At 44.9% G+C, this 14100-nt stretch overlaps 1 protein-coding gene across 13 annotated transcripts in view; it reads left to right on the top strand.

The window, feature by feature from the left end:
* KPNA1 (karyopherin subunit alpha 1) overlaps positions 1-14100 on the top strand; it is a 181872-nt gene that overhangs the window by 71950 nt on the left and 95822 nt on the right. For all 13 annotated transcript variants that reach the window (XR_012154830.2, XR_012154829.2, XR_012154835.1 and 10 more), the window contains one exon: positions 3945-4039. Coding sequence is in view for 8 of the 13 variants with exons in the window: in XM_073310977.2 (XP_073167078.1) it covers positions 3945-4039 (95 nt within the window). In the remaining 5 variants the exon portion in view is untranslated. The remainder of the gene's footprint in view (positions 1-3944; positions 4040-14100) is intronic.

Below are 14100 nucleotides of genomic sequence, written 5' to 3'. Positions count from 1 at the left end.
TAAATCTTTAGAGCTTTGTGCCTGTAGAAGCATATCCTGACTTTTGTCCAGAAAATCCTCAGTTTCTCGTATGCAACACAGGGTCGTTATCTGTTGCTCCAGACCTTCAATCTTCTCTTCCAATATGGAGACCAGTCGATGGAACGGGGTTGGTTGCGTGGACACATTCACTTTAAAATCGACCTAACCCCGTAGTGTAGACCAGGTCTTAGATAGAGAACAAGTGAATAAGACAAAGAAATAGAGGTAGTTGGGGAGGCAAGATAAAAAGTGAAACAATAACATTTAATTACAATATTCACTTATGGTGGTTTTGGGGGCCGTATGGATATCCTAAATCATAAGTTTTCAGGAGAAGAGGGAACTATTGTGATAGTCTGTTGCAATCTAGATTGACCTCTTGTATAACATAGGCCATATAATTTCACTTTGTAATTTCTGTGTTAAACTCAATGTCCTCTAGTTGAATTAGAGCCTGTCTTTTAGAAAGACATATTTTCTTGATTTAAATATTTCAAATAGAGAATTGTAAATGGTTTCACTTAATCTGCACCTTCTTCCTGGTTTGAGTTTGCCAAGCTTTAAGGTCTAACCATTGATTCTTGTTATGCCTTTGTCAGGTAGATTAAAGATCCCTCAACTCTCAGATATTTTCTCCTCAATTATAGTCCATAATGATGTCACTTCTTACATTTCTTCAATAGACTAGGTAGCGGTCACTGATGGAGCTGTCTAAGAGATACCATAGACAACACAGGTTTTGGGGATGTTTTGTAACTATTGGGAAAGTCTGAACTTGGCACAAGAATTGAAGTGCTGGTTTTGATTATAGTTCTGTTGGTTTTCAGCATAGAGTGTACTCTCAGCTTTGATGTCTTTTTTCACTTAGAGGCTTTGGCATGTGCCAAATTGGCTCTGGCTGTAAATCCAAATGAGACTGCTCTAGTTCTTCTCTCAGGGGTTAGAGTAATAAATCATCATCTGTTCTGAATTGTCCAGTCTCCCAACACTTCTCTGCATTCTTCTCTAGTCAGAGTATATGCTTCATCAGATTGGAGGGCTCAGATTCAAAAGTCTGCAGGAAGTGACCCTCCACTCTGTAAAATGGAGTCAGAGGTTTATTCTCTTGATTTGCATTAGCTGGATATCTGTTTTGAGAGAGCAGTCCTGAAACATTCAGCACTACTTGCCCCTCCTCCTGGGGTTCATTCTTTTAATTAGTCTCCCAGAGAGGGGGAATGACAGACATTTCTTAAGGGACATAGAGAAGGATTACTTACAGTGGAACTGATGGCTATTACCATTAGAGATCCACAGAGCCCACCTTCTTTGGAATCCTGTTTTGGAGCTTCAAGTAGGTGGAAATTGTCAACAGTCAATGATACAGAAAAGGCAGAAGTATTCATTGAACTTTTCTGTTCCATCAGTAACTAGGGAGGATGCTGAACAGCAACTGCTAAAGTCAAACATCTCTGAATCAACAGAACTGGAGAACTTGCAGCAAAGAATATTTAAAAAATTGGCTGAGAAGTTCACTGAACCACTAATGTTGTTTTTAAACAAATTTTAGAGTACTGGGAAAGTTATATGAACATAAGGACGGCCATACTAGGTCAGACAAAGGTCCACCTAGCCCAGTGTCCTGCCTTCCAACAGTGGCTAGTGCCAGGTGCCCTAGAGGGAATGAACAGATAATCAAGTGATCTATTGCCTATCACCCATTCCCAGCATATGGCAAACAGGCTAGGGACATCATTCCTGTCCATCGTGGCTAATAGCCATTGATGGACCTATTCTTTCTGAATTTATATAGTTCTTTTTTGAACCCTGTTATAGTCTTGTTATAGTTCCAGAGGACTTGAAAGAGATAACATTGTACAATATTTCAAAAGGGTAAAAAGGATGAACTCAGTAACTATGATCTGGGGAAAAATCATGGAAAGGCTGATATGGAATTCGGTCAGTGCATTCTATACCAGGGAGGTATGGTAACATCATTAAAACTAGATTGATCGATATTATGAAAAATAGGTTTTGTCAAACAAACTTTTTTAATAAGATTATAAATCTGGTTGATAAAGGTAACTGACTTAATATACATACCTTTTGGTATAGCATTTGACATTGTTCCACATGACATTCTAATTTAAAAAAATAAATTATGGAAGCTCAGTGTAGCCTATATTAAATAGATTTAAAAAGTGGTTAACTAATAGATTTCAAAGAAATTGTAGAATGGGAATAATCATCCTATGTGGCTATTTCTAGAGGGATGCCCCAGGGATACATTTTTATGCAGTGCTATTCAATATCTTTTTATCAATGATTTGGAAGAAAATAAAATCATTGCTGGTTAAATTTGTACATGACAAAAACTGATGGAATGGTATATGATAGGGACAGATTAGTTCTACGCACCAATTTAGATCACTTGGTAAAGTGGGCTGATTTGAACAACATGCATTTAAGCACTGCCAAAAGAATCTGGGAATAAAGAATGGAGATCACCCTTAGAAGATGGGAGGTGGTATCCTGGAATACAGTGACACTGAAAAGGACTTGGGGATAATGGTAGATAACCAGTTGAACATGAGCTGATATTATACTGTATCTACGAGGGCAAACATGATTCTTGGATATGTAAGAAGTAGAATGTCAAGTAGAAGTAGGGAAGTGTTATTACCTCTGTACATGTTGGTAGACTATTGCTATAGAATAGTCTGTCTGCTTCTGGTGTCAACACTTTGAAATGGATGTTGAAAAATTGGAAAAGATTCAGAAGGTGCTACAGGAATGATTTGTGATCTGGAATACCTGCCTTATCGTGAGAGACTTAAGAAACTTGGTCTATTTTAGTTTATCCAAGAGAGAGTTATTGACTTGACTATGGGCTAAAAGTGCCTCATGGAGAAGAGATTTTTCAAGTAGATGGCTCTTTATGCATTTTCTGCTAAATGAATGAGCTCTAATGGTTGAAAACTAAAGCTAGACAAATGTATCATAGAATCATATCCTAGAATATCAGGGTTGGAAGGGACCTCAGGAGGTCATCTAGTCCAACCCCCTGCTCAAAGCAGGACCGATCCCCAATTAAATCATCCCAGCCAGGGCTTTGTCAAGCCTGACCTTAAAAACTTCTAAGGAAGGAGATTCCACCACCTCCCTAGATAACGCATTCCAGTGTTTCACCACCCTCCTAGTGAAAAAGTCTAGAAATTTAGTCTAGAAATAAGGTGCAACATTTCAAATGAGGGTAATCAAACGTTGGAACAACTTTCTTATGGGTGTGGTGGATATCTTGAATCACTTGAAGTCTTTAAATCAAAAGACCAGATCTTTTCTAAAAGATAAACTAAAGGGCAAAAAGAAGTTATGCTCTTAATGCAGAAATTCCTGTGGGAAGTTTTATGGCCTCTATTATTCAGGAAGTCAAACTCATTGATTGTAATGGTCCCTTGTGGCCTATAATCTATGACTATTAAATGAAGAGGAGATGGTTTGGGCTGTTTTATACTCACAACAACGAACAACAAACCTTCGGACCTAGGCGTTGCTTGTGTGGCCCAAACATGCTGCTTTTTGGAAAATTGTAAGACAGCTGCTCCACGTGCACCTGTGTCAAAATGACTCTGCAGAGATAGTAGTCTTTCTTTTTCATAAATGAGCCTGTTGGTTTTATGAATCAGCTTCTTTTCGTGTGTGTGTGTGTGTGTGTGTGTGTGTTCGTTCTCCCCCACTCATCCCCAGAATCATGGTGTTGGAATCCACGTTCTATGGCTGGAATCCATTTTCCTTGTCCTTGTTATGGGCAAAGTAATGTTGGTATAAAATGTAATTTTGTTTGACCAAGAGAAAAATTAGCATAATGGGATTTTGATGTAGTCACTTGGGAATTTCCGTGCAAAGAGATTCTTGTACTTAATTTCACATTCTATTTTAAACAGAGCCTAATCCACCAATAGATGAAGTGATCAGCACACCAGGAGTGGTGGCCAGGTTTGTGGAGTTCCTCAAACGAAAAGAAAATTGTACATTACAGGTGCACAATATTTTCCCCCCCTCTATTTTATGAATGGAGTTGGTGATCATGAAAATTAATGTCGGGATGTTAGTAGCTAAAGCAGGTACACATTAAGCAAGCTACCACCTTCCTCCCAGGTTATGACAATGAAACTGAATCTTAACTCAAAGGACTCCTGCGATTTCAGTTTTCGACCTCTGAGAAGAAGCTGAGTACGTCATATCATAGTATGGTGGCTAGGATGGGACCACAACATTGACTTTTTTCTATGTCAGAAGCAGGATTTGAATATCAGCCTGGAAAGGTGAAATACCAATGAACTATCCCACATTGTCTTGTTTGTCCTTCATGTGATTACACATGTCCATTCCACTTCAGGTATGTGCATGCCCAGTGCACCAGAGTTTCTTTGACATGACCTGTCAAGGTGATGCATGCATCGTCTGCTGCCTTGTGTTGCTGCATAATCGTATACAGTGCAGAGCCATCCTAGATCCTCCTGAGTTCCTTCTTGCCACCTGTGATCAGTAGTTGGAGCATGTCAGGTCAGATTGCTTCCGCAAGTTTTTGTCCCTTACATGGAGTGTCTTACCTTTCTGTAAATAGTTAATTGTACTTGTTAGTTAAATTAATATAAATTTAATTTTTTTTCTTTATTTTCTTTTGGCATTGGTTCATTATTGTTACGGGGTGCCAGAGCCCAGTACCAAGATATGCCTTGGTCTCCAGTGTTTAAACCTTGTGCTGTCTGCAAAAAGTTGAAGCTGGTGAGCGACCCTCATTTAGAGACTGCTGCCAAATTTGCAGAGACTTTAAGCCCTGGATGAACAAAGAGGCAAGATTACACCACATCTTTGAGGGCCTCCCTGTGTCAGCCTTCTGAGTCTTCCCTCTTGGGGCATGCACCGAGTACTTCGGCGTAAGTTGAGAATTGCCCCACCTGACATTGCCTTGGAACGCCTGTACCAATCCCCTTCCCTGGTGACAAAGAAGCACAAGAGATTGGAATCACCCAAGGAGCTGAGACTTAGCTCCACTAGATGATTGAAGTCCTTGGTAAGTACTCAGGAGGACAGGGAGTATGTCCTCTGGCAAGAGATGCTCTCTGGTACCAGCCTCTTCGACTACTTTTGTGCAACATCAGCAGCAGCAGCAGCAAAAAAGCCTCTTGGTACCGATGATGCTGGAGGCCTACGCAGCAGCGCAAGATCTACTCTGCCTTTCAGTATCAGAGTGCCCAGTGGTGTGGGAGATACTTTGGTACCAGGTGAGCTATCTTCAGGCCCTGGGGATGGACTTACCTCAGGTTTGTGGTCAGTCCTTAGTACATTGGGTGTCCAGCGTTTTCTCAACCAGTGCCGTTCAGGTGTGAACCTACCCTGGTACTGTTACTGCTATATCAGGAATGGCACCCGTAGACGTTGGCACTGCTTGATGCAGCGCATCACCGTGGTCAGCTGCCTCAGGGTCATCCTCAGAGTCAGAGTTAAATTCTTGTGCCCTTCCCTTCTGAGACAGACGATGACACTCCCCTTCTTCACTGAGGTTGTTTCGTTACTGGTGCCCATTGCATGTCCCAAGACAGTCCAGATTAAGGGAACCTTGGAGCACTCATGGCTGGGGTCCTATGCCGTACCCATGGCCCTATTAGAACCCTTGGGGCATGCCTCCTGCTTCCAGATCTTCCCCTTTTAGATCTACTGCCAGGTGGAATGCTAACTCATGTGATGAGGTCCAGGAGTATGTCTTCGGTACTGAGCAAAACACACTAAGCCTCTGAGCTATGGAACATCCACTCACTAGAGTGCAGGAGGATCAGCCTAAGCCTCCTTTGCATTTCTCTTTTGTCATTGCCTGATGAGATTGTTGCTCCTGGAGATACATCATGGTCTAAGATGACTACAGGGCTTAGCAGGACCTTTTCAAGAGGGTAGCTACCTCTCTTGATATCCCTGTTGAGGTAGTCCAGGAGAGTCCTCATGGACTTGTAGACATTCTGGAATTAGCAGGGTATTCTAGAGTCTCTCTCCCTGTCAACGAGGCCATGCTAGAGCCTACAAGATCTTTATGGCATATCTCTGTTGCTGTCTCCAACAGTCAAGAGAACAGAAAGAAAGTACTATGTCCTTTCTCAAGACTATGAGCATCCCTTGTCAGGTTCTGTGGTGTCTTGGCAGTAAATGAGTGTGTCAAAGTTGTCCCTCTTTTACCCCAAAGGACAAAGATGCAAATAAATTTGACATATTTGGTAGGAAAATGTATCCCACATCTGGTCTACAATTTCATACTGCTAACCAACAAGCATTGTTGGCCAAATATGACTTCTCACTCTGAGATAATATACAAAAGTTCTCAGGTTGTCAAAGGGTGCGAGACAGGAATTCCAGGCTCTGTTAGACTAAGGGCAAGTGGGTGGCTCGGATCTCTCTGCAAGCATCGTTAGACAGGGCAGATTCAGTGGCTAAAGCCATGGCATCTGCAGTATCTATGCACAGATGTTTATGGCTTCAATCCTTGGGTTTTCCATAGGAGGTCCAGGAGAGGATACAGGCTCTCCCCTCGGAAGGTCCTACATTCTTGTAGAAGCTGGATGAGATGCTCCACAGTTTAAAAATTTGAGGACCACATTGAAATTATTGGGAATTTACACACCATTCCCTAAAAGAAAGCATTTCCACCCTCAGTTTCTACATTTTTACAGATACCTGCCTTTCCCACTGAGACAGCCTGACCAATCTAGAAAACAAGGAAAGAACCACGGGAGAATCATAGAATATCAGGGTTGGAAGGGACCTCAGGAGGTCATCTAGTCCAACCCTCTGCTCAAAGCAGGACCAATCCCCAATTAAATCATCCCAGCCAGGGCTTTGTCAAGCCTGACCTTAAAAACTTCTAAGGAAGGAGATTCTACCACCTCCCTAGGTAACGCATTCCAGTGTTTCACCACCCTCCTAGTGAAAAAGTTTTTCCTAATATCCAGCCTAAACCTCCCCCACTGCAACTTGAGACCATTACTCCTTGTCCTGTCCTCTTCTACCACTGAGAATAGTCTAGAACCATCCTCTCTGGAACCACCTCTCAGGTAGTTGAAAGCAGCTATCCAATCCCCCCTCATTCTTCTCTTCTGCAGACTAAACAATCCCAGTTCCCTCAGCCTCTCCTCATAAGTCATGTGTTCCAGACCCCTAATCATTTTTGTTGCCCTTCGCTGGACTCTCTCCAATTTATCCACATCCTTCTTGTAGTGTGGGGCCCCAAACTGGAGACAGTACTCCAGATGAGGCCTCACCAATGTCGAATAGAGGGGGACGATCACGTCCCTCGATCTGCTGACAATGCCCCAACTTATACATCCCAAAATGCCATTGGCCTTCTTGGCAACAAGGGCACACTGCTGACTCATATCCAGCTTCTTGTCCACTGTCACCCCTAGGTCCTTTTCCGCAGAACTGCTGCCTAGCCATTCGGTCCCTAGTCTGTAGCTGTGCATTGGGTTCTTCCGTCCTAAGTGCAGGACCCTGCACTTATCCTTATTGAACCTCATCAGATTTCTTTTGGCCCAATCCTCCAATTCCTTATCAGTTTTCTTCTTTGGCAAATTCTTCCAGACAATCTGGGAAACCCAAACTGTCTGATGAATGGTCTTGTCAAGCACAGAGTACCAGATCACATCATTCAAGTTTCTCCTTTCCGTATTTTTTCCAACAGAATATCCTGCTTCTTATTTGCTTGCTCCCATATTACGATAGATGTTGGGTCTTAAGTACTGTGGAATAGGGATATACCTGCAGTATATTTCCATCTCTTCCTCCCCTTTCCCATTCCTCTTTAGAGACCATTGTCATGAGGGTGTCCTCCTCTGAGAAATGCAGTCTCTTCTCTGTTGGGAGCTCTAGAAGAGGTTCTCACCCTCTCCCCCCCCCCCCCCCCACTGAGGGAAGGGTTTTTAATCCTATTACTTCCTGATTCCAAAGGCAAAAAGAGGTCTCGGACCATCCTCCATGGGACATTTGAACAAATGTATAAAGGAAATAAGGTTTTGTATGGTAGCCCTGGCCAACATCATCCTCTCCCTGTATCCCAGTGACTGGTACACTGCTCTTGACTTGAAGGACTCATGTTTCTGTGTGGCAATCCATCCAAGCCTCCAGAAATTCCTAAGACTTCTGATCAGCAACATCTATTATCAATTTACAGTCCTACGTTTTGACCTGTCTGCTGCCCTGCAAGTATTTACAAAATGCACGGCAGAGGTAAGGAAACAAGGTGTGCAAGTATTTCCTCAAGTACATGACTGGCTGTTATGAGATCTATCCAGGATCTGTTGCCTCTTCGGAGTTCTGGATCTGTTGATTGAGGATGAGTCAGACTTCTTCCCAGTTCAGAGAAGAGAATTATAGGAGCAATCCTGGATTCTGCAGTAGCCAGGGCATTCCTAATCTCAAGACAGATTCCTGACAATGTTAAACATTTCCATAGATCTAAAAACTCACCCGTTTACAACAGTAAAAAATTGCCTCAGACTACTGGGACATGTGACCTCCTGCATGTATGTGGTTCAACATGCCACACTTCATTTCAAAAGTTGCCAGGCTGGTTAAAGTCAGTTTGAGCTTGTCATGCAGTGACAATACCTGCAGGAGTACTTGCTCTCCATCTGATGGCCTGGATGCTCCATGGGTAAGCCTCCGTAGGCAGAGGGTTCAGGGAATGTGCAAAACACCCTCCTAAATAGCAGCCATCTACTAGATAAGCTTATATGTTGAAGTGGAAATGATTCTCCTTATGATCAAAACAGAAGGGTGTTTCAGAAGTCCTGGCCTCTGGACAACATGTTTTGGACTGTTTTTTTCCACCTGAAACAGCAAGGCCTGTTGATTAGTTTAATCAGAATTCACCTGGCAGCTATTTTTACTTTCCACCTCCAATTGCAGGCTATTCAGTATTTTCTAATTCTGTTAGTCTGATTCCTAAAGGGTCTGGTCAGGTAATATCCCCACATCATAGATCCCATTTCTTCTTCTGACTTAAATGTGGTGCTAAGTCAGTTGATGTGTCCTCCCTTTGAACCCATGGCTATTTGCTGCATCTCTCTTTGAAAGTAGCATTTTTGGCAGCTATTACCACTGTGGAAAGAGTGGTGGAGTTACAAGCTTTGGTAGCTGAACCTCTCTACACAGATTTTTATAAGGAAAAGTTATACTTTCATCCACATCTGAAATGCCTGACTAAAGTAATATCGTAATTCCACCTCAATCAAGCCATATATTTTTCGAACTTTCTTTCCTAAGTCCCATTTTCATAAGGATGAGGAGAGACTGCATACCTTGGATGCTAGAAGAGTGTTGACTTTTTACTTAGAATGAGGTCTTTCAGATCTTCATCGCAGTTGTTTGTGACCGTTGCAGACGAGATGAAAGGCTTTACAGTCTCAGTTCAGAGGATTTCATCCTGCATTACGTACGGGCTTTGAGATTGCTGATATACCCCCTCCAAGCAGAGTGGCAGTGCCCGCTACAAAATCTCGAGCAGCTTCTGGAGCTTTTTTTGGCCCAAGTGCCTATAGCAGATATTAGTAGAGTTGCAACTTGGTCATCGGTACATACCTTTACAACTCACTATGCTATATCTCAGCAGTCCAGAGATGTTGCCAAGTTCAGATGAGTAGTTCTTCAATTCTCGTTCAGGTAGACTTTGAAACCTACCTCTGGATTGAACTGCTTATGAGTCACCTGAAGTGGAATGGCATGTGCAATCACATGAAGAAGACAACACAGTTACTGACCTGTTCTGTAGCTGTTGCTCTTCGAGATGTGTTGCACATGTCCATTCCACAACCTACCCTCTTTCACCTCTATATCAGTGTGTGTCCAGTAAGAAGGACCTGGCGAGACAGGGTCTGTGGTGGCTCCACCTGTTATACCATTGTGTAGCAGCATGAGGCAGCAGAGTATGCATGCGCCATCCCGAAAGGTATCACTGATGGGGGAAAAACCGGTCTCTGGTTAACTGGATGTGTGCACACCTGAAGTGGAATGGACATGTGCAACACATCTCGAAGAACAACAGTTACAGAGTAGGTTAGTAACCGCTTTTATGCCAATCCAGAATGAAAAATTTAGACCTGAATACAGATAACTTCCAGGGTGATAAAGGTAGGAAATCTGTAACTTGAGTTGGTTTTGGAAATGTGATTATGGTTTAGAATAGAAGTTAATCTCTTTGTCACAAGCCAATCCCTTGGGAATTCCTTTCACTTTCACTTTGGTTCATTGTAGCTAGAATTTTTTCCTGGCCAGTAGAAAATAGAGGGAAAGGAAGGAAAATAGAGGGAAAGGAAGGAAAATAGAGGGAAAGGAAGGCCTAACCATACCAAATCTACACAGATTAATGATAGTTTAATTAAGTGGGGTAGAATAAATGTTCTTTCAAAATTCATAAAATAACAGGTACTTTGTCAGTGCAGTGTGCAGGTTAAATGCTGCCTGTGGAGTTCTTCAATACAGGCCAGGGTTTCTTTCCTGTGAAATGGAAGGGTGTGATATATTATGATCTCTTCACACAATACTCTTGCACTCGGTGGCCTCCACTCTAATGGGAAACACTGCTTCTTCTTGAGTAGTGTCCCTATGGATGCTCTGCTGTAGGTGTATCTGCATCCCTCCGCTGCTGATTGGAGAATTTTGGTAGCGGTGTCCATTTGACCTGTGCATGTGCTGTGTGCTCTCCCCCCCCCCCCCCGCCTCACCCCCCCGCTTTGTCGTCTGCCATGAGGCTAACCAGTGAACCCTTCTCCGTTGCTTCTCGACTGCCCGTGGCTAGAGATGGAGCTTTAGCTGTCTTAGTGGATCATTACTTTCTATAGAATTGTTAATTGTTTAATCTTTTAGAGCTCCTTTTTCTGTTTTCACTCCTTTATCTTTTATTTATTTATATAGCTAAAAGAAACCCTTTATGTTAAACTTTGTTTTTCTTTGCCCTCCCCCCTTTCATGGACAGGGTATGCCTGGTTCACTGGGCTTCAAGAAGTGACTCATTTGCAAAGAATCTATCCCAGTGACTGACTGACATTCACAGTGCGTCTGCTGCCTGAGAGAGAACCACATCCCACAGAAGTGTGGTTTTTGCCAACAATTGAAACCCAGATCCAGAAGGGATAGAGAACTGAAATTCAAGGTTCTCCTAATGGAAGTGGCTCTCCAACCACACTCGAAGCTGCGCTAAGATTCTGGATGGTGAGAATCCTCACCACAACCCTCTGTATCTAAGGGAGGTGAGCTTAAAGTGTCAACCATGAGCCACTCTCACAAGGCCTCTATGAAAAGGCCTGTGAGTCCCCACAGCGAGCCCTGACCAAGCCGAAAAGTATCTCTGGCTCCCTCGGTATCATTGGTACCAACAGCATTGAAGTCATCTAAATCTGGTACCAAGAGCTCACCCAGTACTACCCTAACAGAACATGCTGGGCTACCTAAGGACCCGATGGGCACTGGCAAAGAATTATTAGTACTGCGTGGGTGAAAGAAAACTAGAGAATCCATCCTAGGGAAGAATCCATCCTTCAGTGCAGACATCAATGTCGGTACCGTTGTCAGCATGCCAGGCACCAGCGGACCATGCGATCAGGATGGCATCACCAACTCCTTCGTTGCATATGTCTCAGTACTGCCAAACGCTACCGGTACCGATGACTGCAGCACTGTTGGACTTCCAGCATGTGACAGACCTTTCAGCATCTGACAAACTGGTTTCACCTCTGCTTGGTACGAGGGCCCTGCTGCCGAGTCCACCCAGAGCTCCAGACTTGCCAGTGACATCATGCCATGCACCCCCATTTTTGAGTGCTGAGTCAGACAGTGAACAAGAGGACAATCTCCCACCGCTCCTCTCATCTACCATACACTACCCATTTCCAGCATGGAACTCAGCTGTACCACCCTTCTGACCCCCAGCCTCCTTGGTAAGGGCTGCCATGATACCAATCTCTGGGGCTCTTCTAGGGTTGCCAACCCTTCCAGTTTTGCTGGGAGTCTTCTGGAATCAGGCCCTATCTCCTGGAGGCTACTGAAGCCGAACTGGGAGATTTTAGGTACTAAAAGGCCAGCAGTGCAGGGGGGCTAAGGCAGGCTCCCTGCCTGCCCTGGCCCTGTGCTGCTCCCGGAAGTGGCTGGCACATCCCTGTGGCCTCTGGAGGAGGCCAGGGGGCTTCATAGGGTTGGAAGGAACCTCAGGAGATCATCAAGTCCAACCCCCTGCTCAAAGCAGGACCAATCCCCAATTTTTGCCCTAGATCCCTAAATGGCCCCCTCAAGGATTGAACTCACAACCCTGGGTTTAGCAGGCCAATGCTCAAACCACTGAGCCATTCCCACCCCGAGTGCTGACTCTGCAGCTCCCATTAGCTGGGAACTGCGGCTAATGGGACCTACGGGGGCGACACTTGTGGGAGCAGCATGGGGCCAGGGCAGGCAGGGAGCCTGCCTTAGCCCTGTTGTGCTGCCGCCTGAGGTAGGCGCCTCCGGGCTGGAGCCTGCACCCTGCAGCCCCTTCTGCACCCCTACCCCAGCCCAGAGCCCCCTCCTGCACCCAAACTCCCTCCCCAAGCCTGCACCCCCCGCCCCTACAAACACTCCAAGCCCCTTGGGCCCAGCATGGTGAAAGTGAGGTGAGGGTCGGGGAGAGTGAGCGACAGAAGGAGGGGAGTGGGGCCTTGGGGAAGGGGGAGTGGCAGGGGTCTTTTGGGTTTGTGTAATTAGAGAGTTGGCAACCCTTGGCCCTTCCCACCTTCTCAGTGGCCTTAATGGGACTCTTGGCAGGCATGTAGACACCGTTCCTCCTGTGGCTCTAGCCTGGCTTATCAAGAGCCCATGAGACGCCTCCTTCGGCTGCTGTGTCGAGGATGTCCGAGCTCCCTGAAGAGTTAGGAGAGGAACAAGAGGCTGAAGTCGAGGAGATTACCAGCCAGACCAACTTCTCATCTTCATCGCCAGATGAGAGAGTGATGACCCCTCCTCTGTCGTTGGCAGGTGACTTCAAGCTTTTCCAGGAGGTAGCTCAGAGGGTGGCAGATGCATTACAACTACCATTACAAGAGGTGACCAGGTCACACCATAAGCCTATTGGACATTCTACACTCCTCTGCATTGTTCAGAGTAGCCCTCCCTATTAACAAGGCCTTCCTGGACCCTGCAAAACTCATATGGCAGACCCCAGCGTCGGTCCTGCCAACACGCAAACAGGACAATAAAAATTACTATGCGCCAGCAGAAGATACAGACTTTCTCTTCTCTCAGCTGCACGCCCCCATCCCTCCCAATTTGATCATTGTGGATGTGGTGAATTCAAGAGGCTGTCAGCATCACCTGAAATCCACCTTTTATGACTGGCACTGGAAGAACCGTAATCTTTTTGAGAGAAAAATATATTTGGCGATGGTAATTTCAATGTTAGAAAAAGGAGACTGGTTCACGGCCTCGACTTCCAAGATGCTTATTTCCACGTTTCGATCATACTGTGTCACAGAAGTTATTTCAGATTCACACTTGGCCAGGACCACTACCAGTACAAGGTGCTCCCTTTTGGCCTCTCATCGGCCCCAAGAGTGTTCTCCAAGGTCCTCTCTGTGGTGGCAGCCCACCTATACTCCAAGGCATTATGATCTATCTTACCTGGATGATTGTCTCCTCAGGGCGCATTCCTTCGTCGAAGCCCAGCAAGTTATCCATACCACACTGGATCTATTCAAGAATCTGGGCTTACAGATCCATGCACAAAAATCAACATTAATACCAATACAGAGACTAGAATTCGTAGGAGCTGATCTCGACTCTGAGCGAGAGCGCTCCTCCCACAACACAGATTCCTCAGTGTCTCCACACTTATAGAGACAGTGCAATCCAGCCGTTAAATATTGGCCAGACGTTGCCTTCAGCTTCTGGGGCACATAGCCATGAGCACATCAGTGATAATTCATGTGCGCCCCCCCACACCCCGTAAGCACCGTCCTGCATCCCAGCTCTGAGTCCCTCCCGCCCCAACTCCTCCTGCTGAGGGGAGCCCGACACTGCCCCAGCAGCAGC

Source organism: Lepidochelys kempii, chromosome 1 (assembly GCF_965140285.1).
Source record: "Lepidochelys kempii isolate rLepKem1 chromosome 1, rLepKem1.hap1, whole genome shotgun sequence".
Lineage (NCBI taxonomy): Eukaryota > Metazoa > Chordata > Testudines > Cheloniidae > Lepidochelys > Lepidochelys kempii.
The sequence above is the reverse complement of the archived record's forward strand: the minus strand, read 5'-3'. Positions and strand labels throughout refer to the sequence as shown.